Source organism: Bufo bufo, chromosome 9 (genome assembly GCF_905171765.1).
Source record: "Bufo bufo chromosome 9, aBufBuf1.1, whole genome shotgun sequence".
Lineage (NCBI taxonomy): Eukaryota > Metazoa > Chordata > Amphibia > Anura > Bufonidae > Bufo > Bufo bufo.
Window position 1 is genome coordinate 226,069,428 of NC_053397.1, and position 25,543 is coordinate 226,094,970.

The following is a 25,543-nucleotide window of genomic DNA, read 5'->3' on the forward strand; positions in this document are numbered from 1 at the left end:
AAGCATTCTGCTGGCATCTCCTGCTGCTCTATGACATGGTCTGCCTACCTTTAAGTCTTCTGAAATAATAACCCCTAAATCCCTTTCCTCAGATACTGAGGTCAGGACTGTATCACTGATTGTATATTCTGCTCTTGGGTTTTTACGTCCCAGGTGCATTATCTTGCACTTATCAACATTACATTTTAGTTGCCAGATTTCTGACCATTCCTCTAGTTTTCCTATTGATATTATTTATCACATCCATAATGGACTGTAAAGTTCTCTAATTGTTCGGTTATTTGAAGATGGTGGAAGTTTACAAGATATGAAGTGGAGATTTTATTGCATAGATTAGCAGTACATTAATATTAGTTTCAATATAAAAAGAAAGAGAATAAATCGTCCGGTTTATCACAGGAAGCAAGAAAAATCCATCTTCTCATTGAGGCCTGAAGCGGTGACCGTATTAAGGGGAAAGGTCCATTTAGACTCTTTGTTTTAGCAGCCCCCTCTTATAGATGGTCTGATGGTCTCAATCATTGAAAAACGTACTGTTTTGGGGTCACCCGAATGGCAAAGTACCACATGTCTGGAAAATGGCTTATCGCGTTTATTCCGGATATCTCCTATATGTTCCAAAATCCTTTTCTTGAATATTCTGCTAGTTTTGCCCACAGTCACACTGGGCCAGATAAGCGCCAGCACTCGTGTTGCGGCCCCCGAAGAGCTTGGTTTGCTGTCCGTGAAGGTATCGCCGTATGGATATATTGGGAGGCTTTACCGTTACCACCTTTAAATGTACCAAGTTTTCTTTTGGTCAACCAAGAACTTTTGGAGGGTTTCAAGGCGACTCTGCACTATTGTATCCCCTATACTCCATCCACGTCTAAAGGTGATGGCCGGGAACTTCCTCCAGATCTGGATCCGTTTTTACAGGGACCAATACCGGCCAAGAATTTCCCGGATTTGATGGGATGTCGTATCAAAAGTCCCTATTATTCGAACCACCTCGGTTTGCTTCTCCTTGTCTTTGGGTTGGAGTCGTCGGCCTCCATCTAGGATGTTAGCGTTTCCGCACGCCTCGCAGAGACACGAGCCCGGACCCCCTCTTTGTATCGGTGGAATCATTACCATCAGAGCCGTTTCTCCGAATTCTGAGAAACTGCCCTTTCGGGTTTGGGTGCAAACTCCCCCATCCTAGTAGGATGTTCGTCGACGTTTTTTTTTTACGGTATAGGGTCGTTTTAATACAGTTGTCGCCCCTTTGAATCCGTGTATCAAGAAAATTGATCAAAAGTAAAAGATAAAGCTTTACGGTTCCCATTTAACGCCTCCATAAACAATGCAAATTCTTCCTCCGTTCCGGACCACAATAACATCGTCCATAAACCTTGTATTTGGTCCAGTGGTCATAGACTCCGACAGCACGACGTTGTCTTCCCCCCAGCAGATTGGCATAGGTGGGCGCACATGGGCTGCCCATCGCGGTGCCCCTGAGCTGGTGGTAAAAACAACCGTCAAATACAAAGGAAGTACGAAAGGGTAAAGGAGGATCACAAAATGATTGGATGGATCTAGTAGAAGACACACTTCACCGCTGCCAGGCCTTTGCCACGGGGCATCGCAGTGTGGGGGCCTCCTCCACATCAGTTGAGGCTAGCCACGTGTTGGGTTCAATGGTTCTATCCTCCAGCCGCCTCAGTAAGTCAGTGGTGTCTCGCAGGAGGGACGGTAGAGCCGGCACAAAGGGACGAAGGGTCCGATATACGAGCCGGCGCCCGGGGTGAGGCTCCCTGTGCCCGATACTATAGGTCGGCCCTTGAGGGGTCCGTCCCTGTATGAATCTTGGGAAGACCGTAAAAGGTAGCACAAAATCCTACTCCTTATGGTCAATGAGTCTCCCCTCGGATCTGGGCCAGTTCTTGTAAAAATGTCCCATTTAAGTAATCCATAACTTTTTGAATCCGATAATAATGATTAACACTTTTATTTTTTATATTGAAGATTTAAAGGGAACCTGTCACCGGGATTTTGTGCATAGAGCTGAGGACATGGGCTGCTAGATGGCCGCTAGCACATCCGCAATACCCAGTCCCCATAGCTCTGTGTGCTTTTATTCTGTAAAAAAACACTGATTTGATCCATATGCAGATTACCCTGAGATGAGTCCAGCACCGCCGAATCGCCTCCCCGACGTCAGAAAGCCAGAGCGCCGTAATCTTGTGATGCGCATGCGCAGTTCCTTCCCTGAGGCTGATGCCAGCACAGGGAAGGAACACTGAGGACACTGCGCATGCGCTAGCTCGCGCATCGCCAGATTACAGCGCTCTGGCTTTCTGACGTCTAGATCTCAATTAATATTCTCCTCCCCCAATGTTTTGGGGGGCATTTTGTTGCTTTTGTCCCTGAGGTTAGTGAACGGGCGCTGTCCCCCTGGGCGTTCTCTCTCATCCAGTAAAGCCAAGATCACTGGGTTCAAGTTCCTCACATCTCCTTATATCCGAGGACCTAAAAACGCTTCGGGACCATATAGGAAGAGAATTTTGTATCTGAATAAATGATATCATCTCACCAACAACCCTCATCACTACGGACGGACGGCTCGCACTGCGCGGTTTTACCATTGTAGCTTGAGTTGCGGTTTTCTTCGTATACACTGCGGTCACTTCTCACAATTGCACATTCTTGTTTATTATGACAGGTCATCTCCACAAGAAGACCATCCCGAATTAGGGCCTTTCTAGGGTAATTCGGGGGTTCCTGATACGGGATCACCCCTAGCGGAGAGACTATTCCGTCGTAGGGACAGTGCCCGAGATAGATCTCATCATCGCCCTACCTACAAGACGGCGGACCGTACCGTAATGGACCGCGATAAACTGTCTGGCTGTTATTATCAATGTAGATCATCATGAAGGTTATGTTTTATGAAGGATAATCGGTGAAATCCTCTGATAACGGCACCTACAGACCCGGGGCCGAACAGGGATGCAACGGGAAACCAGCTCTGGATGTGATTGGAGTATATACTGATCAATGGCAGCGTGGGATACGCAGCAGAGGACATCAGGATTCCTACTATACGTTACCCTGCAGGGTCAGCTCTGCTCAATCTAGGTTATCTACACCATAGGCCAGGACAAAAAATAAATAAAGATTATCGGGCTGAATGTAGCATGGTTACCAGCGAGAGAACCTCCATACTTTACACTGCAGGCTGTAGTCACAGAACTGGACAAGGAGAAGTAGAAATAAGGTGTATATTATAAAATGACGACATCTCTCAACATTTCTATATAAAAATAAAAAAAAAACTGTCACGAAACGAACCGTAAAGTTAGCAAATCAGTTCACACTGACAATCATCACGCTGTATGGCCCTTTAAATTAGCACAGTCCTGAGTATGTCAGGATACATTCAGTGTCCCCCCCCCCCCCCCTCAAAAAATAAAATAAAAAATTTAACATCTCATGAAGACAAATTGTTCTCTAAAGTCAAGAAACAGTTAAAAAAATAAAATACAATAAAATCTGAGCATAGCAGCAAATTACAGAGCAGCACAGAGTACTTCAGCTTGTATATAAGTCTTTGGGCTGTAGCATCATGGCTAAGGCGCACAGAACGGCGCTGCAATCATCGTCCGTGTTCTTTAAGTTCATAATTGTGATAAGATGGCGGCCCTGCCCCCGAGCAGCAGCTGAAATGTTACAAGATACCGAAAAAAAAAAAAACAACTCTCCCAGTCGAGCATTTTTCAATGACTCCTCCGGTCCTGATTATTTTAGCCGATGACCCCCCCCCCCCCCCCCCCCAACATTCAGAGGTCACTGAAATTGAGCTCCGGGGCGCTGTCTGAAAGGTCGTCCAGGTCATGGTTGTGCTGGCTCCTCCCATCGCCGCTTGCGCTGGACTTTTCTCTGGACGCTGCAGGAGGAAAAAAATAAATAATGTGAGAACAGGCAATGGAAGCTACTACTACTGTGCCACCACTAGGGGGAGCTCTACATCCAGCTCCAATGGTGCTCCCCCTAGAGGGGGTCAGTTCTCCTCTTCATGGCTGTAAATGGAAACCGAGAACTGCGCCCAGAGGGGGGAGCTTGTTACAATGTGCCAGTGTATCCTGAGGGGAAGATTGCTTTCTGGCAGTGATCATTTGGGGGGGGCAGATACCTCTGGAGACCTCCGCAGCAGCAGCAGCGCTAAGGCTGTACGACGACGAGTCCTCAGAGCTGATGTCGGCCAGACTGATCCACGAGCGCGCGTCCTCCGCGGAGGAAGAGGAGGCCGAGCGGCTGAGCTCCTGTCTGCGCCCAGATCGTCTATGGGCTGTGGAGAGTCAAGAGAGGTACAGCGGTTATACTATACAGGAAGTGACATCACCGCCCTCCAGATATCAGTTATATTATACAGGAAGTGACATCACCGCTCTCCAGATATCAGTTATATTATACAGGAGGTGACATCACCGCCCTCCAGATATCAGTTATATTATACAGGAGGTGACATCACCGCTGTACAGATATCAGTTATATTATACAGGAGGTGACATCACCGCTCTCCAGATATCAGTTATATTATACAGGAGGTGACATCACCGCTCTCCAGATATCAGTTATATTATACAGGAGGTGACATCACCGCTCTCCAGATATCAGTTATATTATACAGGAGGTGACATCACCACCCTCCAGATATCAGTTATATTATACAGGAAGTGACATCACCGCTCTCCTGATATCAGTTATATTGTACAGGAGGTGACATCACCGCTCTGCAGATATCAGTTATATTATACAGGAGGTGACATCACCGCTCTGCAGATATCAGTTATATTATACAGGAGGTGACATCACCGCTCTGCAGATATCAGTTATATTATACAGGAGGTGACATCACCGCTCTCCAGATATCAGTTATATTATACAGGAGGTGACATCACCACCCTCCAGATATCAGTTATATTATACAGGAGGTGACATCACCGCTCTCCAGATATCGGTTATATTATACAGGAAGTGACATCACCGCTCTCCGGATATCAGTTATATTATACAGGAGGTGACATCACCGCTCTCCAGATATCAGTTATATTATACAGGAGGTGACATCACTGCTCTCCAGATATATCACACGCACCGGGCCGCTCGCTCCTCGCTCTGGGGGCTGACACTTCCCCCTCCAGGATCCGCACGTTCTCTTTCAGGTCTCCAATCGCTGATCTGCGGAGGATTCTCAATAAACGATCACAGTTTCCATTAGGGGGGGGGGTGCGGACCCCTCATCTGATAATCTGGTGCCGGACCTCCCAGGTTATCAGGAGAGGTTATAGTTAGGGGGACACTATATGGCGGTACAGCTCAGCAGAACGCGGGCTGTCAGCGCTAATTACCGCGGTGGAGGCGGAGCCCGGCGTGTTGGAGACATACGGTACCTGATCTGCAGCAGATCTCGCTGCATTCCCTGCGCGTCTGACCGCACCCGGTCCAGCTCCTGGGTCTGCGCCTGATGGCTGCTCCGTATCCTCTCCAGCTCCTGGGGAGATCATAGACGTCACACGAGCGGCAGCGATCAGCGGCGCAGCCGCCACCGGATCCTGCCCCTCTCCCACCTACCGTGGCGTTTTTCTCTTGCGCCCGCTTCAGTTCCTGCCCACCTGAGATTTGCCGCAGTAAGTCGTCCTCTTGTCGGCCTATAGGAAAGAGGCAATCATGGTGACGGGGGGTTCCAGGACATGACCCCCTCCCCCGCAGGAGACACTCACGTAGCCGCTGGTGCATGTAGTCGGTGTCTCGCCGCAGACTCTCGTACTCTTTCCATATTAACCGCTTCCTGCAAGTGACAGAAATATAAAAGACAACCTGCGGAGCTGAAATCTCACTACTGCTCTGCGGCATCGACCATCTTCGCTTCCACTCCAGAGCTGCATTCATAATTCTGTTACTTGGACCAGTCAGAACCGCGAGCTGAATTGTGTGAAATTAACGCGGACGGCGGCGAGTCGCCTTCACTCACGTTTCGTTCACCTCCTGTAAGATGCTGGCGGCAGAGCGCAGCGAGGGGCTGGCGGAATCCCTCACTCTGTCCTCCAGGTGGCGCAGTTCGCCGGACAGTTCCTGCCGCAGTCCTTCCATCTTCCTCTCCAGCAGAGACTCCGACGCGTCCAGTCCACGCGAGGCGCCGAGCCGCCGCACCTCATCTGTGCAACATGTGAAACATTACTGGGGCGCGAACGGACGCACGACACCCACATCACGCCGGGGCGCAGACTAATCCCAGAACGGGGACTTCGGATTTCTATGGCGGGAAGGTCGTTACCGATCCGATTATCCGGTGATTATAAGCGTATTACCTTCCAGGCTCTGAATGCGCTGGACATGAAGGTCGCGGTCCCGCTCCAGGCGTCCAATGGCGTGATGCAAGGAGGTTATCATCTGGCGGTAAAGAGGAGACGGAGATCAGGAGAATGAAAAACAAGGGCCCCCCGGGGTCATCAATGTGGGGGGGGGGGGTCACCCACTCCGGAGCTCGCGAGCCGATGACATCACACCTTGGCCTGTGACAGCAGCTGACTGCTCAGATTCACCATGTCTTCCGAGGACGCCAGCGCGGGGGGCGGCGGGCACGGTGCCGCGGCTTTAATGGCCGCTGTGTCGACGTACAGCGCTCGCCTGACAGGAGGAAAATCAAAGCGGAAATCTGAAAAAAATATAAAATAAAATCACCATCATAATACACGGACCATCCGCGTGTCGGAAATGGCTCTTACAGACTCTGAATTCTTCAATATCTCTGCTTGCTGTCAAGGAATAGTGACAATGTAATTACTGGAGTCCAGGACAGGAGAGAGATCAGGGAGAAAGGTCCACACTGATACACAGGAACGAACCCTCAGCTACCAGATGTAAAATAAGGAAGTTCTGACTTACTGACAGCAAGCAGAGATCTAAGAAGAAATCAAAGATTTATTAGAGCGTTGCATAACTTTTCGTCATATTGGGGGGGGGGGGGGGGGCGCCGCCCCTTTAACTACGCTGTGGTCTTACCTTTGGCGAGGTCTCCCCGGGTGTTCAGCCGCTCCTGCAAAGAACAGAGCATCAGGCGGGCGCAAAACACCAACCGCAATGGGGGGCCCCGGGCCCTTGGACGTTACATGGCCGACATCAGTTATGTCAGGTAGTGCTGCCCGATACTGCAAGACCCCTGCATGCTGTCAGCGAATGAAAACATCCTTCTCACAGCTGAGGGTTTGTTACAGTGCAGACAGGAGGCTCTGTACAGAGTTTGTTACATGTATCAGTCTGAATACAGTTGTAACAAACCCTCTGCTGTGAACTGGTTCTCAGCAATGTTCCCATCCACTGACAGCAAGCAGAGGAACACAAAGGCTATTAGGAAGTTCCAGAGCTTCCATTATACAAGGATCTGTGGCAGACTGGCCCCCCACCTCGTTACATCCAGGGGCCCGTAGCTCGGGGGCCACATAGTCCTCACCTTGATCTTCGCCATGCTGTCGTCGGCGGCCGTGAGGACCTGCTCCAGCTTAGAGTCCCAGTTCATGGCGGCAGATCCTCAGGAGTGAACGATGGAAACAGGAGAGAACGTGAGGAGCTGAGGGGTCGTTACAGTGTACCCGGTCCAGATAATCGGAGCACTATCTGCACTGATACACTGTAACAAAGCTTCAGCTGGGGGGTACAGACCACACATAGAGCGGGGCCCCGGCTCCTCTCACCTCCGCTGATCATTCAAACCGTCTCCCGGGCACCAGCAGCGTCCAGCTCTCGGTAACGGCAGATGCCGCGGAGGACGCCGGGATGTGTAGTTCTCTTTGCTTAGTGTGGACTACAGCGCCGGCAGATGGAGACTACAAGTCCCAAGGATCACCGCGCCGTATTGTTTGTAGACGTCATCAGCCCCGCCCCCGTACTACAAGTCCCAGGAGGCGCCGCGGCTAGAGGTGACTGGTGGCGGTGTCATGGGATCACACGTGGAGATCCTGGAGAAGCTGCGGGGGGCGCTACAGCCGCAGGGGTTCGAGGTGCACCCTTTCCAGGTAACCGGCCCGGCATCAGGAGAGTCACCTGGTGGATATGACTGACCCGACAGGAAGTTCAGTGTGTAAGAGCCTGAAGGTGGCAAAGTGAGTGAGTCTGGGCAGCCTGGATGACAGCTGGAGGCTAATCATGGCCAGACTGTGGTGCAGTGAGTAAGAGGCTCGGTACAGGGAGCCATCAGCAATAGAGATACCAGGGGGCTCAGTGGGTAAGAGACCACAGGAGGCGGAGGATCAGTGGGGAAGAGACCACAGGAGGTGGAGGATCAGTGGGTAAGAGACCCCAGGAGGAGGAGGATCAGTGGGTAAGAGACCACAGGAGGTGGAGGATCAGTGGGTAAGAGACCACAGGAGGTGGAGGATCAGTGGGTAAGAGACCACAGGAGGTGGAGGATCAGTGGTTAAGAGACCACAGGAGGCGGAGGATCAGTGGTTAAGAGACCACAGGAGGCGGAGGATCAGTGGTTAAGAGACCACAGGAGGCGGAGGATCAGTGGGTAAGAGACCCCCGGAGGCGGAGGATCAGTGGGTAAGAGACCCCCGGAGGCGGAGGATCAGTGGGTAAGAGACCACAGGAGGCGGAGGATCAGTGGGTAAGAGACCACAGGAGGCGGAGGATCAGTGGGTAAGAGACCACAGGAGGCGGAGGATCAGTGGGTAAGAGACCACAGGAGGCGGAGGATCAGTGGGTAAGAGACCACAGGAGGCGGAGGATCAGTGGGTAAGAGACCACAGGAGGCGGAGGATCAGTGGGTAAGAGACCACAGGAGGCGGAGGATATATACGTGTATTAGAGACTGTAGAACAAGCATAACATAAGAGGCTCAGTAATTAAGAGACGTGTAAGCATATATGACAGGTGGATGCAAAGAAGGAATGCGCATTCAAAAAGACCAAGGATGAGGCTTAGTAGGTAAGAGACAAAGGTATATGGCTGTTGTGGAGGGTCAGAGGGTAAGAGATTGTAGAGCAAGCATGACGTAAGTTGAGGCTGGAAAGCATTTATTACAGAAGGAATAGACATAAATGATTGAGGATGTGGCTCAGTGGGTAAGAGACCGAGGATGGTGTATGTCTGAGGTGGATACTCAGTGGGTAGGAGAACACAGAACGTGTATGGCTGTTTTGGTGGATCAGTGAGTAAATGTCTGAGAAAGGTATATGTCAGAGGTGGAGGGTCTCTTAGGTCTAGGTTCAGTGGATAAGACCATGTAGAACAAGCATGATATCAGAGACTCAGAAGTTAAGAGACTGGAAAGCAGTTATGACAGCTGGATGCACCTGAGGATGTGGCTCAGTGGGTAAGAGACTGCAGAGCACTCTGTACTGAGCCATTATAATACAGCTGACCCCACATTCTGGATTTGTACCCCCTCCCCCATGTTTCGGCTGCAGGTCGGTTGGTACAATGGCGTCCTGGAGCCCGTCTTCCATCTCTCTTACCCTCCTGACACACTGGCGTTTGTCGTGCTGAGCGCGCCCGCCATGTTTGAGAAGTCATTTAAGCCTTTCCTTGCTCAGCAAAAGCTGCAGAGTCTCCAGGACCCGATCGACCAGTGCGTGTCACACTATATGACGCTGGCACAGGAGGTGAGGGGGGCAGCCGAGCTTGGAGGTAGACAGGTCTGCATGGGCAGGGTCTGGAAGAAGGGGTTGGGCTTGAGGTAGACAGTTCTGCATAGGCTGGAGGGAGGGGTTGAGCTTGAGGTAGACAGTTCTGCGGGGGCTGGAGGGAGGGGTTGGGCTTGAGGTAGACAGTTCTGCGGGGGCTGGAGGGAGGGGTTGGGCTTGGAGGTAGACAGTTGGTCATGGGCGGGGTCTGGAGGAAGGGTTTGGGCTTGAGGTAGACCGTTCTGCATGGGCGGGTTCTGGAAGAAGGGGTTGGAGGTAGACAGTTGGTCATGGACGGGGTCTGGAGGAAGGGTTGGGCTTGAGGTAGACAGTTCTGCATGGGCAGGGTCTGGAAGAAGGGGTTGGGCTTGAGGTAGACAGTTCTGCATGGGCTGGAGGGAGGGATTGGGCTTGAGGTAGACAGTTCTGCATGGGAGGGGTTGGGCTTTGAGGTAGACAGTTGGTCATGGACGGGGTCTGGAGGAAGGGTTGCACTTGAGGTAGACAGTTCTGCATGGGCAGGGTCTGGAAGAAGGGGTTGGGCTTGAGGTAGACAGTTCTGCATGGGCTGGAGGGAGGGGTTGGGCTTGAGGTAGACAGTTCTGCATGGGCAGGGTCTGGAAGAAGGGGTTGGGCTTGAGGTAGACAGTTCTGCATGGGCAGGGTCTGGAAGAAGGGGTTGGGCTTGAGGTAGACAGTTCTGCATGGGCTGGAGGGAGGGGTTGGGCTTGAGGTAGACAGTTCTGCGGGGGCTGGAGGGAGGGGTTGGGCTTGAGGTAGACAGTTCTGCATGGGCGGGGGCTGGAGGGAGGGGTTGGGCTTGGAGGTAGACAGTTGGTCATGGGCGGGGTCTGGAGGAAGGGTTTGGGCTTGAGGTAGACCGTTCTGCATGGGCGGGTTCTGGAAGAAGGGGTTGGAGGTAGACAGTTAGGCATGGGTGAGGTCTGGAGGAAGGAGTTGGGCTTGAGGCAGACTGTTCTGCATGGGCAGGGTCTGGAAGGGGTTGGGCTTGGAGGTAGACAGTTGTGCATGGGTGGGTCCTGAATAGGTGGGCGGGCCAGTCTGACAGTGACCTCACATGGCACAGCGATCTGATTGGTCCCTGGTTTCTTCCGCAGAGATTTTCCTCGCACAGGATTGACGTCATCTACGACTACGAGCTTCATCCCAATCGGCGGCCAAAGGCTCTGATGCAGACGGCGGCGCACGTGTCCGGAGCGGCGTACTACTACCAGAGGAAAGACGTGGAAAGCGATCCCTGGGGGGGAAAGGTGAGAGCAACACTGGCTGCCAGGAGGTGTCACGGATGGTGTACAGGAAACAAGACAATACCATATAAACAATGTCTCTCTGGATCCACAGCTAAGGAACAAAGGGAGTCCCCTGCAATAGACCTGCCGCTCTCCCTCACTGCTCAGCCTATGCGAACACCCCAAGGGTGGATGGCCGCATATCCACGTTCCTCGGCTATCTATTACCTGAAGACCCTACAATAGTGAAGGGACACGACCACCGGCTCCCTACACTGACACGGAGGGAGTCAGGGTCACCTGGATCCAGAAAAGACAAAATCATAAATACATAAACAGCACTTATCTTGCAGGGGACTGGGGACTGGGGACTGGGGACTGGGGACTGCATGCACACACACACTCCAGGAGGTTGTATCAGCCGCACACTACTGCATTATGGGGAGGAACTTAAAGGGTAGCAATCAGTCCAACTGCATGACAGCTGAGATAGACTAACGAGATGAGAAACTAAACCAAAACAAAGAAATTCAAGGAGGAGGATCTGAGAAGCTCCTGTCAGCGCTTCTCAGCTGTCTGGCTGTGACAGGAGGAGGCGATGAGGGATCAGCACCTGCCAGGCGTGACAGTACAGGGGGCCCCGGAAATTATTAAAGGGGTACTCCACAGGCACGTGGGGGAGGGGCCCCTGCTCGGATCTGTGTGCGGCTTGGTGGACTGCATCGTCATATACAGTGTGACTGTTATTACTCAGCTGCTGCAGAACCTCTTTAAATAGGAGGGAAGGGATCACATCAGTCACTGAGAGGACAGGGAACTGGGCGGAGGTTCTGCAGCAGCTGACGGGTGAGTCATAAGCTGTGCTGCCCCAGCTGCTGCAGAACATCTTGGACATGGGAAGTTTCTGTCAGGATGGGGGAAGGTCTGAGGTGATGAGGGGACCCCTGGGTGAGTCTCAGCCGTCTTGTGCAGGTTTATCGGATTACTCCCCCCATCCTCCTCCTGAAGATTAGTGGAGAAGCCGGGGGCAGAGTCCACGGGTCGGAGTTTCTGCTTCTTCATCTGTCAGGAGACTGTGCGTGCCTGGATTCTGTTCATCCTGAGCCACCTGGTTCAGGAATAGAATGCTAGAACTACAGTGGATACTGATACCTGAAAAAAAGTGGAGATCTAAAAACATCCACGGTCATTCAGCTGGGTGACAACTGCTATAGGAGACTGTGTAGCAGTTGTCGCCCACATTGGGGTAACGTTTAGACCTAGTGAATCGCCCCTCTCCCCTTCTTTTCATCCAGTCTTGCAGTTCCCCGTCATGGCCACCGGGTGGCAGTATAGTACCAGCACCTATTCCTAATGCTGCTTTCCTCTGTGTCTCTTGCTCCTGCAGAAGATGTTCGGGGTCTGCATTCACCCACGCTTCGGGGGCTGGTTCGCCATCCGCGCGGTGCTGGTGTTTGCCGATGTCCAGGCCCCGGGGTTGGAGCAGACCCGGCCCATAGACTGTGTGCCCAGCAGGGAGGACAGGATCAGCCTCCTGGAGAACTTCAACTGTAACTGGAGGGACGGGAGGTACCGGGACGTGCTGCCGGCAGAGGAGAAGTATTCGGCTGAGCAGACTCTGTACTTTGCTACTCCACCTGCGGAGAGACTGAAGCTGCTGGAACTCTGGGGTCAGATACACCCCATCCCCCCCTGCTGAGACTGTGACGGCTCCTCTGCTCTGTATCATCAGGAGTTGTCTCAGCTGGAGCTTCCGGTGGTCACTGATCTAAAAAGGACCGTCCCCGTCACTTCTGTGCTCCACAATTAATAAGCGCAATTTTTAGTAGCGCACTTACATTTTTTTTTTTATGGCGCCCCCGAACGCAGGAACATACGGTGTGTTTTACAGGAAAAAGAGCGCCCCCCCCCCCCCCCTGACATCTTCCCCTCTGTTATAGAAATAACTTCCCTCTGTTATTCCTCCTGGGAATGTATGACTAATTTGCCAAATAGGGGGGGGGGGGGGGGGGGTCCCTGCACAGTCCAATCAGTGCTGACCATGTAGGGTACACTCCTCATAACATCCAGATTTCCAGAAGGAATAACAGAGGGATATCACAATAATAAGATACTGTATGCACTTAAAGCTTCTGGGATTCCATATTTAAGTGATTTCTGATTTTAAGTTATTTTGTGATTTATTTATTATCTGGAGATTTTATTAAACGATGGAAACTTTTATTTTTATAATTAGATCCTAACAAAATCTAAACCTGATGTGCAGTTTATAACGTATGCATGGCCCGGGGCCACCAGAGGTGACTAATAGGGGAGGATGGAAGGATGTGGCCCCTTTAAGGAATTTTCATGTAAATAAATGTAGCTACATTTCGGTTTAGTTACTTTGTAGATACTTTTTGCTTTACTGTTTACAAACAGCAGTGTGGAGGTGTTTTCTCCATTCACATCCAGAGCTGCTTTCAAAATTCTGCAGATAGCAATGAATGGTTTAGCTCCACTCAGAAAAGCTTTAACTATGGCAAACTCATCTGATCTCCCACCAGCCACTGCTCTCTGTTAACAAGAAGCCAGCAGAACTGTGAATGCAGCTTTGGGTGTGACTAGAGTAGATCTCACGGGTTTTATGTGCAGCTACATGACTCTATATGAGACGACTTGCGATCGGCCCCACGGATGCTACCACCGTATCTGGGACGGCGCAAAAAAAAAAAAAGACAGGAAAATGGGGAAAATAAAACTTTATTCCTCAATTAATAAAATGAACAAGAAAACTATTTCCGTACAATTCTCACCACGGTTGGATTCGCCTGACAAGCGGGAAACTTCCTGCTCCTTCTGTTCAACAATGGCGCAGTATGGCGGTGACTCCAGCCGGGTCCTGTAGGGCGATACCCTGTGCTATGGCGTCTATCCGGTGAGGCAGGGCCACGCCCCCACCAGACTTGTTACCCTGAGTGCAGACGAGGGGTTAGTAATCTACGAGTGCGGCGTCTACGGAAACGACCATGTGATGGTGAACACACCCCGACTGATAACGCAATTTACAATATTTCCGGATTGATTGTCTTAATTGGAGATTTCGCGGGCAAGGCGCTGGATGGGACGTTATTTAGGAATGTGGAAATCTGTGGCAGCCTCTCCAGGTCCGTCGTTTTATTGGGGGAGGGGGGGGTGCCCCCCAGGTTTTAGCTTCTCCGGCACTAATCTTAACATAAATAATAATGTCACCGTGCTCTGGCGTTTTTGATGGCGGCGTCATTCGCAGAGCGGAGGGCAGCTGACAGACCAGCGCAGACACCGAGGGGGCGCGCCGCGGCGTGGAGGGATCTTCAGTAGTGTCTGGATCGTGTTTGTATCACATAGTGTCCGCAAAAGTCCCCCCCAAAAGTGCATCTGAGCGACGGCACGGAGAGTGCGCCGCGCTGCCCGCCCCGCTAGTAGCTGTACAGGGAGAGCGGGGTGTCCTCCATCATGTCATCCTGCAAAGGAAAGAGAGAATTCAGCAACAGCTGGTCAGCTCTGCTTGTTGTCAGTGAATAGAAACAATCCCTGATCTAATCCTCACACATCTGAGGTGTAGTTACAATGTATCAGTACAGGGTACAGCGTGCAGGACCCTATACAGTGTGACAACCTGCAGCTGTGCGAGCGGGACGAGGCCAGCAATTCCACTCACTGACAGCAAGCAGAGGTCTGGGAAAAAAGTGAATAACTGAAACATAAATTATTATTAGAAAGCTATAGAGACCCGCAAAACTGTGTGGGGGCCCCCTACAGATATCATATACTATGAACCCATCCCCCACCACCAAGTAAAATCGGAGAATTAAATGATTGCCTCAGTGGTCAGCCAGCGGGGGCGGGATCTTTAAAGGGATCGGTCCGAACATTGTTGTGGTTTTCACTTTTTTTTTTGTTGCCAACTGGAATCTGTCAACGAGCTGCTGTTGATGGATCCGTTGTTTCTGTTTTTCCATTTAGCACTTGGAGTGTCCCAGGTGGGCAATATAAGATCCATCAGCAGCAGCCCACTTGTTGATGGTTTCCAGTCGCATGCTGGGACAGTAATGGCGGAGGCCGCGCGCTGTTCTCCGGGTCTCACCATTGGCAGATCCTGCAGGCGTCTGAACTCGGTGCGGCTGTTCCTTTTCTTGTATCGATGGAAACCAACTACAACCACCACCATCACCACCATGATGGTGAAGACGGAGACGATCATCACAAACAGGGGGTTGGAGCTGTTCCCGGAGGGATAACCAGTCAGATCTGCAACAGAAGGGAACATGGCATCAGATGACAGGATCCGTCAACAGCCCCTCGACCACATATACAATATCCATAAAGGATAAACAGCAGTCGATACATTAGTAGCAATTCTGCAGCTTCAGAGCTGAAATCTTCCAGCATTTCTGCTGGTTCAGGGTCTCCAGTGCATCATTGCTTGCTGACTGTTTCCAGTGCAACATTGTAAACAATTCTTCCTCTTCTGAACCCCAGGCTGAACTTTTATCTGCACCGATACATTGTAACAACCCCTCGATATTCCGTTCATACTGACCTTTCTCGTCCCCCACTTCCAGCACTGACGGCTCCCGCTGCACCTCCGCCCTGGATGTGTGCGGCGCGGTGGCGCTCTGCGTGGCTGGGCTGCGCGGTTCTTGGGCGGTCACTGTGGTGCTGACAAAGAGGCTGATGGTGATGGCGGACATCCAGGTGGAGTGGACAGACATGGAGTCCTCGCTGGGCTGCGTCTCGGCTGCTGCGGAGGTCCTGAGGGTGGCGAGGAGCGAGGGCGTCTCTGTCGCGGTGTCTGCGGGGGAGGAGGGGAAGCAATGATGACAGCGAGAGCGCATACTGACGGTCTCCTCTACAGTGACAACTTACTGACGGTCTCCATAAGTGCGCTGCTCGCCCCACCTGCTGTCACGTTGTGTGCTGGCGGCTCGGTGACGTCTGCACTGGTTGTCCTGTTGCCGTCGGTCACAGGGGGGGTCCCGGTGGGGTCAGACGCCATCTCATCACTAGCTCCCGATGCGGCGGTAACGCTGCTTCCTGCGCCGTCAGATTCCGCCACGCTGACTGTGGATGAGGGCGGAGCGGACGGGCGCTCGGTATCTGCGATTATGTCATTACCTGGCGGCCCGGACGTTGTGTCTGGGGGTCCCGAGATACTGGAGCTGACACTCACAGGGGGTGGGCTGGCAGTGGGCGGGGGGCTCGTCTCCTCCTGGGCGTCTCCTGGAAGAAAATACAACAGATGACAGGAGGAGGAATAGAGGGACAGGCTGCCTATTGTCCCCTGGTATCAGCTGTTCCAGGGCAGACTTAAAGGGGTTTCCCATGAAAGAACACTTATGGGCGGGGGTCCGACACATGATCCCTGTCTGAGAGCATATCAGCGGCTACTCCATTTAAAGGGGCTGCGCGGTGTCAGAATCCTGATGACCTCTCCTGTTCCTCCACCCCCCATGAAAAGAGGATTATGAGCGGGGGTCTGCAGGAAAGCTCCATGACGCTCTGCTCCGGGGTCACACACACTGCGCCATTCATAAGAGCAGCCGGGTAAACACAGCAATATCCTGCCCCCGACCACAAGACACTGCAGCCGTTCAGCTCTGCCCCGTGCCATGGAGGGCGCCGTGCCAGCCACAACACCGCCCCCTTAAGAGAGCGCGGAGCTCACAAGGAGAAGGAGACCAGGAAATAACCAAACACCAGAAACCCCTCTCATCTCTAAGGAGCAGGGCCCCCAGCAGCACAGAGGATTACAGGAGAGGAGTGTGCTGATCCTGTGGAGGTCACAGTCTGAGAGTTACATAGTGGAAGAAGCAGGGTCCTCCCAGCAGCACAGAGGATTTCAGGAGAGGAGTGTGCTGATCTTGTGGAGGTCAGAGGATTCGAGTTACATAGTGGAAGGGGCAGGGTCCCAGCAGCACAGAGGATTTCAGGAGAGGAGTGTGCTGATCTTGTGGAGGTCAGAGGATTAGAGTTACATAGTGGAAGGGGCAGGGTCCCAGCAGCACAGAGGATTTCAGAAGAGGAGTGTGCTGATCTTGTGGAGGTCACAGGCTGAGAGTTACATAGTGGAGGGAGCAGGGTCCCAGCAGCACAGAGGATTTCAGGAGAGGAGTGTGCTGATCTTGTGGAGGTCAGAGGATTAGCGTTACATAGTGGAGGGAGCAGGGTCCCAGCAGCACAGAGGATTTCAGGAGAGGAGTGTGCTGATCTTGTGGAGGTCACAGGCTGAGAGTTACATAGTGGAGGGAGCAGGGTCCCAGCAGCACAGAGGATTTCAGGAGAGGAGTGTGCTGATCTTGTGGAGGTCAGAGGATTAGCGTTACATACTGGAAGGGGCAGGGTCCCAGCAGCACAGAGGATTTCAGGACAGGAGTGTGCTCCCTAAAAATGAAACTGCACTCCTGTAGCAGAGTGGAGGGGGTGCAGGGACCCAGTGCGAGCCCCATACAGGGCCGTGCGGTGGCTGCAGCGCTGGGGTTCTAGGTTCGAATCCGACCAAGGACAGAATCTGCAAGGAGCTTGTATGTTCTCCCCGTGTTTCCTCCCACACTCCACAGGCGGACTGATCGGGAACTTGGATTGTGAGCTCCTGGGGACAGTGCGATGCTAATGTCAGTAAAGTGCTGTGCAATATGTCAGCGCCACACGAATAAATGTATCGCTGCCTCTGAAGCTCGGAGGTGCGAGGACGTTTCTGCGGCTCGGATTTTCACACGTTATACAATTTACACCTCAGTCGTCCTGTGATTGAGGGAGGAATCTCCGAAGAGATGAGTCAGATTCCAGGAGCGGCTCCAGACCCTATTAGGAAGCACTCGGCTCCGGCACCGACGCAGGCGGGAAGATGGGATAAACATTTGCTCAGAGACCAGACAGATGATGAGAGTCATAGTATAAACCCCCCCATAAACGTTCTAGACCTAGAGCATTATAAGAGGAGCGGCCGATATCAGTCACATATGATGTAATGTCTCTGGAGGTTATATCAGTACTGGAGCGTTATAAGAAGAGCGGCTGATATCAGCCACATATGATGTAATGTCTCTGGAGGTTATATCAGTACTGGAGCGTTATAAGAGGAGCGGCTGATATTGGTTTATCACACGGCAGTATTCCTCTCCCCATCACTGGATGGTTAGTTTTAGTTTTGTACAGTTTGGGGGTCATTCAGTGAGAACGGGGCTAGAGATCAGGCAGAGCAAAAGGTGGAAAAAAAGAACTGGCCCTTTAAACGGGTTTATTTTGGATGAAATCTCAGGGAATTACATACATGACGCTTTGCAGTGACCTGGATTTCACACGGATCCTTTGTGCCATGACCCAGATTTGGAGGCGCGTGGTGGACTGGTGGGACAGCTGTGAAAAATCTCACCTCCTCGGACTGTGATGTCATCGCTGGAGGCGCAGAGCGTCAACGCCACCGTCCACAGGGAACGAGAGGAAGCGCCACCCGATAAAGAATGTATCCGAAACCGGGGGATCCAGAGTGTACCGCGGCTCAGCAGACTGTATCACACAGGATGGGATTAGATACACAGCTCAGCAGACAGTATCACACAGGATAGGATTAGATACACAGCTCAGCAGGCAGTATCACACAGGATAGGATTAGATACACAGCTCAGCAGTCAGTATCACACAGGATAGGATTAGATACACGGCTCAGCAGACAGTATCACACAGGATAGGATTAGATACACAGCTCAGCAGTCAGTATCACACAGGATAGGATTAGATACACGGCTCAGCAGACAGTATCACACAGGATAGGATTAGATACACGGCTCAGCAGACAGTATCACACAGGAGAGGATTAGATACACAGCTCAGCAGACAGTATCACACAGGATAGGTTTGGATACACAGCTCAGCAGACAGTATCACACAGGATAGGATTAGATACACAGCTCAGCAGACAGTATCACACAGGATAGGATTAGATACACAGCTCAGCAGACAGTATCACACAGGATAGGATTAGATACACAGCTCAGCAGACTGTATCACACACTGTAGGATTAGATACACAGCTCAGCAGGCTGTATCACACAGGATTAGATACACAGCTCAGCAGACTGTATCACACAGGATAGGATTAGATACACAGCTCAGCAGACAGTATCACACAGGATAGGATTAGATACACAGCTCAGCAGACAGTATCACACAGGATAGGATTAGATACACGGCTCAGCAGACAGTATCACACAGGATAGGATTAGATACAGCGGTTCATCTACAGGGGAGAGGTAAGTGCCCACCTTGCAGTCTTCCTGCGGACACCTTTCCTCTCGCGGTCTCTAAAGAGTGTTTTCTTGCAGCTTTAGCAGGGAGTTGTGAACTGTTGTTCCGGCCCCTGGATCTGTCATGGGGGGGGGGGGGGGGAGACGCTGCTTCGCAGGAACTCGCAGATTTCACGCCCGGCAGGCGATTATCCGGCAGGTCGGGGCTTGGAGCAGCAGAAAGCTATGTGTGAGATATATACTGGGGGGGTTGTCACCCAGCTTTCCCAGAGACAACTAGGAGCCCTTTAATCCTGCATCCCAGTGCAGCCGCTGCAGAACTACAAGTCCCAGCACAGCCTTAGTAGTATTAGAGTGCAAAATACTGAGACTTGTAGTTCCACACTGATGAAGCTCCTCCCCCTTTTCAAGGCTCCTCCCAGATCCTCACGTGCTGACTTTCTGCTGAGCTCATGGTTATACACCGCAGCCAAAGCAGGAAGAGCTGTAGTGTAAAGTATGGGGGGCAGATCAGCAGCCTGAGCCTCTGGTCAGACCCCCGCAGAAGACAATGCAGTGTGATGATGATCGGCTTCCATGTCTCTGGTGATACACTGCAGCAGCTCCCTCAGGAGCAGCGCTCACACTGCAGGTTCACACACGCCGGACGCTTCTCTGCGCCCACTAATCTCTGCCGCGTTAACCCTCTCATTACTGACAATGTGCACATTGCAGCCGCCCGTCCAGCGCCCGGGTACCTTCGCCGCGTGTCCCTCCCGTTACATCATCCGCCTGAACGACGGCTGCGGGACCGTTTCTGACTCCTATCTGTCTCTGGGAAAGCTGAGTGACAACCAATACTCCCAGCAGCCGCTGTACGTGCGCGGTGAGCAGTCGATGCGCATCGGCCATATTGGTGGTCGCCCCGGAGACATCACCCACTTTATGGGGTAAATGTTTTCCTAAAATAAAAAAAAGTTTCCAAAATATGGGCAGGAAGATGAAGGGTTAATGGGACGTGCACTCCCCCTGAACTGCCTGCAGGGTGGACTGCCCCTTTAAGTGCAGCCTCCTATACTCTACGGCCGCGGTGGGCGGAGCCTGCGGTTTCTATTCCTAAACTTCAGAACTTTGGCGCAGAGTGAGGCGCTCGTGTCTGCCCCTCCCCCCCAGAGGAGGACTCGGCGGGTGGGGGTCATTCTCTGTAAGCTGCATATGACTGGCGCGTCCAGCAGTGAAGAGGTTAATCCTATCGTACACAGTGACGTCACCCAGTGTCACCCACCCCGGTGATAAGGGGAGTCCTCCGATGTGACAGGCGGGCGTCACCATAAAGCCCCAAGTACACAGCTGAGATACGGCAAACCCCCCAGTACACAGCTGAGATACTGCGAACCCCCCCAGTACACAGCCGAGATACGGCAAACCCCCCCAGTACACAGCCGAGATACGGCAAACCCCCCCAGTACACAGCTGAGATACGGCAAACCCCCCCAGTACACAGCTGAGATACGGCAAACCCCCCCAGTACACAGCTGAGATACGGCAAACCCCCCCAGTACACAGCTGAGATACGGCAAACCCCCCCAGTACACAGCTGAGATACGGCAACCCCCCCCAGTACACAGCTGAGATACGGCAAACCCCCCCAGTACACAGCTGAGATACGGCAACCCCCCCCAGTACACAGCTGAGATACGGCAAACCCCCCCAGTACTCAGCTGAGATACGGCAAACCCCCCCAGTACACAGCTGAGATACAGCGAACCCCCCCAGTACACAGCTGAGATACGGCGAACCCCCCCAGTACACAGCTGAGATACGGCGAACCCCCCCAGAGCTGTCACCCGATTAACCCCTTGTATGCTGCAAGCACAGAATAATGGGGGGTGTTGTCAACACCCGATTAACTCTTTGTATCCCAGTTACATGCAAACCCATCCCCTACAATTAACCCCATACACTCCAATCGTGTGCAGAGCTGTGACTGACACTTAACCCTTTGTGTCCTAAGTGTAACCCCTTGCATCCCAGAGAGAGGCACTTACCTGGAGTCAGAGCCCCTGAGAGCAGGCACAGGAGCCCCAGTAGCAGGGCGCTCACCCACCGTCCTCCTCCCATCCCAGCAGACAAGTCTCGGAGTTGCCACGTGTGAACGAAGCCAAGGTCCTAACTCGAGTGTGCGGAGTCCCAGAGTGTTCTGTGACGTCACGGAATCCCCCCTCTACTATGACGTCACTAAACGGGGAGCAGTTTGTACTTCAGTCATGTGATATCGGAGGCTCAGAAACTCTCAGGTCCTGCTGCTGCCTCCTCCTGACCTGAGAAGCCGAGTGTGACGTCACGATGAAGCAGGACCCCCGCATGTGACGTCACGGCCGCTCTCTCCGATCGGACACTATTGTTTCTTTATCGGCGGCCAACAAAAGACTGCACTCAACGGCCACGCCCACTGCGCGCTGATAGGGCGAGACGCGACGTCCGCCCCGCCCTCTGCTTCAACCGGCCTTGTGATTGGTGGATTTATTCTAGGGGTTTAGAGGAAATTTAGGAATGTCCCAGAGGAGGGATCCCCGACCCCCTGAGTGCGGAGCCCCGACCCCCTGAGTGCGGAGCCCCGACCCCCTGCGTGCGGAGCCCCGACCCCCTGAGTGCGGAGCCCCGACCCCCTGCGTGCGGAGCCCCGACCCCCTGCGTGCGGAGCCCCGACCCCCTGAGTGCGGAGCCCCGACCCCCTGCGTGCGGAGCCCCGACCCCCTGAGTGCGGAGCCCCGACCCCCTGAGTGCGGAGCCTCGATCCCCTGCGTGCGGAGCCCCGACCCCCTGAGTGCGGAGCCCCGACCCCCTGAGTGCGGAGCCTTGATCCCCTGAGTGCGGAGCCCCGACCCCCTGAGTGCGGAGCCCCGACCCCCTGCGTGCGGAGCCCCGACCCCCTGAGTGCGGTGCCTCGATCCTCTGCGTGCGAAGCCCCTGCGTGCGGAGCCTTGACCCCTTGAGTGCGGAGCCCTGACCCCCTGAGTGCCGACCCCCTGCGTGCAGAGCCCCGACCCCCTGAGTGCGGAGCCCCGACCCCCTGCGTGCGGAGCCCCGACCCCCTGCGTGCGGAGCCCCGACCCCCTGAGTGCGGAGCCCCGACCCCCTGCGTGCGGAGCCCCGACCCCCTGCGTGCGGAGCCCCGACCCCCTGCGTGCGGAGCCCCGACCCCCTGCGTGCGGAGCCTCGACCCCCTGCGTGCGGAGCCCCGACCCCCTGCGTGCGGAGCCCCGACCCCCTGCGTGCGGAGTCCCGACCCCCTGAGTGCCGATCCCCAGTGTGCGCAGCCTTGGCCTCCGGTTGTGCCACCTGTAAGCTGCAACTGCAGCAAGAAACCTTTCATGCGTCTTTGGCGCTGTTCACACCACGATTTTGACACTCACATTTTGGTGAAGATTCTGTGCCAAAAATCCAGCGGTGGGTGGGAGAAATCTGCATGCGCAGTGCGCCCTCCATTTATTTCCCCGCTCTGTTCTGGCTAGGTGAGGGTCCCAGGGGTGGGACCACCGGCACCTATCAGACAATGGGGGCGTATCCTAGCGATATGCCCCCATTGTATGTGATGGCAAAACCCCTTTAAGGAGGGTGAACGCACATAAGATCCGCCCAAAAATTTTCGTGTGGATTTCTGTGCGTTTCTGCAGCATATCCGCACCAAAATCCGCAGTGTAACAGAAGTTTTCTTGCGGATTTGATGCGGTCTATTTCCGCACAGAAAAAATCTGCAAAGTGTCCGTGAGATTAGCGTTTTCTCTGCTGGTTCTGTACTACACGGGAATCCGCACGGAAAAAAAACGCGCACGTATTCCGTAACTTGTGCAGGCGGCCTGAAGGCACCAAAACGGGACACAACCTCTCACCCTCCGGATGTAATGGGGCTAAACCACAAGCGGGGCTCGGCGTTCCAATTAAAAAACACGGAAGGAATATGCATGGATTGTGTCCCGCGGTTTCCGTTTCTTTTCCCCTCATTTTCAGATGTAGACATTTCTCACATCTCCTCCTCCTGCTGCCGCAGTTCCCGGGATGTTGTGCTGGCTCTGGGGTTACCGTGGAAACATCAACCGGTTTAATACGTGAACTTCCTGTCATGTGATCGTGAGCTCATCCTGGAGAGTGGAGGTAACAGGAAGTCAATGAACAGAAGTTTTGTTGATGTCACCATGGCAACCCCAGAGCAAGCATAACGTCCCTATGACCGAGAGAAAAACCTCAGCGTTACCGGAGATAACCTATAGAATATCGTCCGTTAACCGGTTCAGGACCAGATCATTGTCCGCGGGGGGCGTTTTAACCTGCTGATTTCCCAGAGGCGGCCATATTCACCCCGGTCACAGGAGGTATACGGGCCTGAAGCCTCACCACAGAGCTGATCGTGGAGTTACCCGGCGACCACATGGTTACCGGGACGGAGGTGTCATGGCCACCACCTGATCTGTATACATGAGCGATGCATACACAACCATGGATACGGGAGAAGACCCCCCCCCCTCATAATGTCGGCCATAGCGTCCCCCAGACTGACCTCCGAGCGTCCTCGCTGTCCGAGGCGCCGCTCTGTGTCCTCACTGTCCGGGGGGGGGGTGCGCTCTGTGTGATCGCTGTCCAGGGGGGCGACGCTCTATGTCCTCGCAGTCCGGGGGTGCGACGTTCTGTGTCCTCGCTGTCGGGGGGGGGGGGGGCGACGTTCTGTGTCCTCGCTGTCGGGGGGGGGCGGCGCTCTGTGTCCTCGCTGTCGGGGGGGGCGGCGCTCTGTGTCCTCGCTGTCGGGGGGGGCGGCGCTCTGTGTCCTCGCTGTCGGGGGGGGGGGGGCCCTGTGTCCTCGCTGTCGGGGGGGGGCGGCGCTCTGTGTCCTCGCTGTCGGGGGGGCGGCGCTCTGTGTCCTCGCTGTCGGGGGGGGCGGCGCTCTGTGTCCTCGCTGTCGGGGGGGGGGGGCGGCGCTCTGTCCTCGCTGTTTGAAGTGGCGCTCTTTGTCCTCGCTGTCCGGGGGTGTGGTGTTCTGTGTCCTCGCTGTCCGGGGGGCGGCACTCTGTGTCCTCGCTGTCTGAAGCGGCGATCTGTGTCTTCGCTGTCCGAGGGGCGGCGCTCTGTGTCCTCGCTGTCCAGGGGGGGCGACGCTCTATGTCCTCGCTGTCCAGGGGGCGGCGCTCTGTGTCCTCGCTGTCCAGGGGGGGCGACGCTCTATGTCCTCGCAGTCCGAGGGGCGGTGCTCTGTGTCCTCGCAGTCCGAGGGGCGGTGCTCTGTGTCCTCGCAGTCCGGGGGGGGGGGGGCGACGCTCTATGTCCTCGCAGTCCGAGGGGCGGTGCTCTGTGTCCTCGCAGTCCGGGGGGGGGGCGACGCTCTATGTCCTCGCAGTCCGGGGGGGGGGGGGGGGGCGACGCTCTATGTCCTCGCAGTCCGGGGGGGGGGGGGGCGACGCTCTATGTCCTCGCAGTCCGGGGGGGGGGGGGGGGGGGGGGCGACGCTCTATGTCCTCGCAGTCCGGGGGTGTGGTGCTCTGTGTCCTCGCTGTCCGGGGGTGTGGTGTTCTGTGTCTTCGCTGTCCGGGGGTGTGGTGTTCTGTGTCTTCGCTGTCCGGGGGTGTGGTGTTCTGTGTCCTTTCTGTCCGGAGAACATATGGTTATAATGGTCCAGGCTGATATATAATGGATGTGGCTCCGGCGCCTGGTCTCACAGCGCCACCTGCTGGTCACTGGTAGGATCAGCCCTATTAAAGGGATTCTGTCACCAGGATGTCACTTACATCAGTCTCCATGATTTATATTACAATCCACTAGTGTTACTGCCGGGTCTTGTAATTTGTCTTCAAAATCGCTTTTATTAATATGCAAATAACCTAAATAAGGAGCCCAAGGGGCTGTCCCTCTGTCCGTTGACGCCCAGCCGTGCCCCTTCTCCTTCAGCCCAGCACCGCCCCACTGCTAATTTATTCACTCCTCATCGCCGACCTCTGTCAGCGCCCGCGCGGTGTCCTGGCATCGGCCTCACAGAACACATTGCACATGCGCTGACAGGTCTTTCCACAGCGCATGCGCAAGATTACCCGGCACCAGGCATATGAGGTCGGCGATGAGGAGTGAATAAATTAGCAGTGGGGCGGTGCTGGGCTGAAGGAGAAGGGGCGCGGCTGGGCGTCAACGGACAGAGGGACAGCCACTTGGGCTCCTTATTTAGGTAATTTGCATATTAATAAAAGCAATTTTATAGACAAACTAGCAGAAGGACGCGGCTTCGCTCGGGTATATTTAATTTAATGTTTGTGTGTGTCGTTAACAGATATCAACACTATCCGCTATAACCGTGACCTCTACAGCCCCCCGCCCCTTAACAGTGACCCCCCCACAGTGCCCCACTCCTTAAAATTGGACC

At 53.8% G+C, this 25,543-nt stretch overlaps 3 protein-coding genes across 4 annotated transcripts; 1 reads left to right on the forward strand and 2 right to left on the reverse strand.

Annotated features, from left to right (window-relative positions):
- Nucleotides 1-3,243: 3,243 nt before the first annotated feature.
- On the reverse strand, nt 3,244-7,769 carry LOC120979431. Of its 2 annotated transcripts, XM_040408195.1 has the most exons (11): nt 7,475-7,769; nt 7,027-7,060; nt 6,531-6,679; nt 6,333-6,414; nt 5,996-6,179; nt 5,745-5,812; nt 5,596-5,672; nt 5,415-5,515; nt 5,120-5,202; nt 4,154-4,309; nt 3,244-3,907 (listed from the first exon to the last, which is right to left on the reverse strand). In XM_040408195.1, the coding sequence occupies exons 1-11, from the start codon at nt 7,538-7,540 to the stop codon at nt 3,801-3,803; spliced, it is 1,107 nt and encodes a 368-aa protein (XP_040264129.1). In that variant the 5' UTR covers nt 7,541-7,769; the 3' UTR covers nt 3,244-3,800. The 2 variants fall into 2 exon arrangements, with proteins under 2 accessions (XP_040264129.1, XP_040264128.1); XM_040408194.1 differs by lacking the exon at nt 3,244-3,907 and having other exon boundaries at nt 4,007-4,309.
- Nucleotides 7,770-7,916: 147 nt separating this feature from the next.
- Nucleotides 7,917-13,533, forward strand: MMACHC (metabolism of cobalamin associated C). The gene is made up of 4 exons (XM_040408204.1): nt 7,917-8,036; nt 9,432-9,626; nt 10,766-10,918; nt 12,285-13,533. Exons 1-4 carry the CDS (start codon nt 7,959-7,961, stop codon nt 12,594-12,596), a joined length of 738 nt encoding a protein of 245 aa, XP_040264138.1. The 5' UTR covers nt 7,917-7,958; the 3' UTR covers nt 12,597-13,533.
- Nucleotides 13,534-13,621: 88 nt separating this feature from the next.
- Nucleotides 13,622-21,576, reverse strand: LOC120979436 (uncharacterized protein PB18E9.04c-like). The gene is made up of 5 exons (XM_040408203.1): nt 21,189-21,576; nt 15,818-16,138; nt 15,459-15,710; nt 15,003-15,166; nt 13,622-14,379 (listed from the first exon to the last, which is right to left on the reverse strand). Exons 1-5 carry the CDS (start codon nt 21,259-21,261, stop codon nt 14,335-14,337), a joined length of 855 nt encoding a protein of 284 aa, XP_040264137.1. The 5' UTR covers nt 21,262-21,576; the 3' UTR covers nt 13,622-14,334.
- Between the last annotated feature and the right edge of the window lie 3,967 nt (nt 21,577-25,543).

What these genes read in the sequence shown, in the direction of transcription:
- MMACHC (XM_040408204.1), top strand. Translation starts at nt 7,959, where the DNA reads ATGGGATCACACGTGGAGATCCTGGAGAAGCTGCGGGGGGCGCTACAG. An exon ending in TCGAGGTGCACCCTTTCCAG is followed by an intron (nt 8,037 to 9,431) that starts GTAACCGGCCCG and finishes TTTCGGCTGCAG; the next exon opens with GTCGGTTGGTACAATGGCGT. An exon ending in GCGATCCCTGGGGGGGAAAG is followed by an intron (nt 10,919 to 12,284) that starts GTGAGAGCAACA and finishes TTGCTCCTGCAG; the next exon opens with AAGATGTTCGGGGTCTGCAT.
- LOC120979431 (XM_040408194.1), bottom strand. Translation starts at nt 7,540, where the DNA reads ATGAACTGGGACTCTAAGCTGGAGCAGGTCCTCACGGCCGCCGACGAC. An exon ending in CGCAAGAGAAAAACGCCACG is followed by an intron (nt 5,516 to 5,595) that starts GTAGGTGGGAGA and finishes TGATCTCCCCAG; the next exon opens with GAGCTGGAGAGGATACGGAG. An exon ending in CGAGATCTGCTGCAGATCAG is followed by an intron (nt 5,203 to 5,414) that starts GTACCGTATGTC and finishes AATCCTCCGCAG; the next exon opens with ATCAGCGATTGGAGACCTGA.
- LOC120979436 (XM_040408203.1), bottom strand. Translation starts at nt 21,261, where the DNA reads ATGGGAGGAGGACGGTGGGTGAGCGCCCTGCTACTGGGGCTCCTGTGC. An exon ending in CTCAGGGGCTCTGACTCCAG is followed by an intron (nt 16,139 to 21,188) that starts GTAAGTGCCTCT and finishes ATTTTCTTCCAG; the next exon opens with GAGACGCCCAGGAGGAGACG. An exon ending in GCCTGCAGGATCTGCCAATG is followed by an intron (nt 14,380 to 15,002) that starts GTGAGACCCGGA and finishes TTTCCTTTGCAG; the next exon opens with GATGACATGATGGAGGACAC.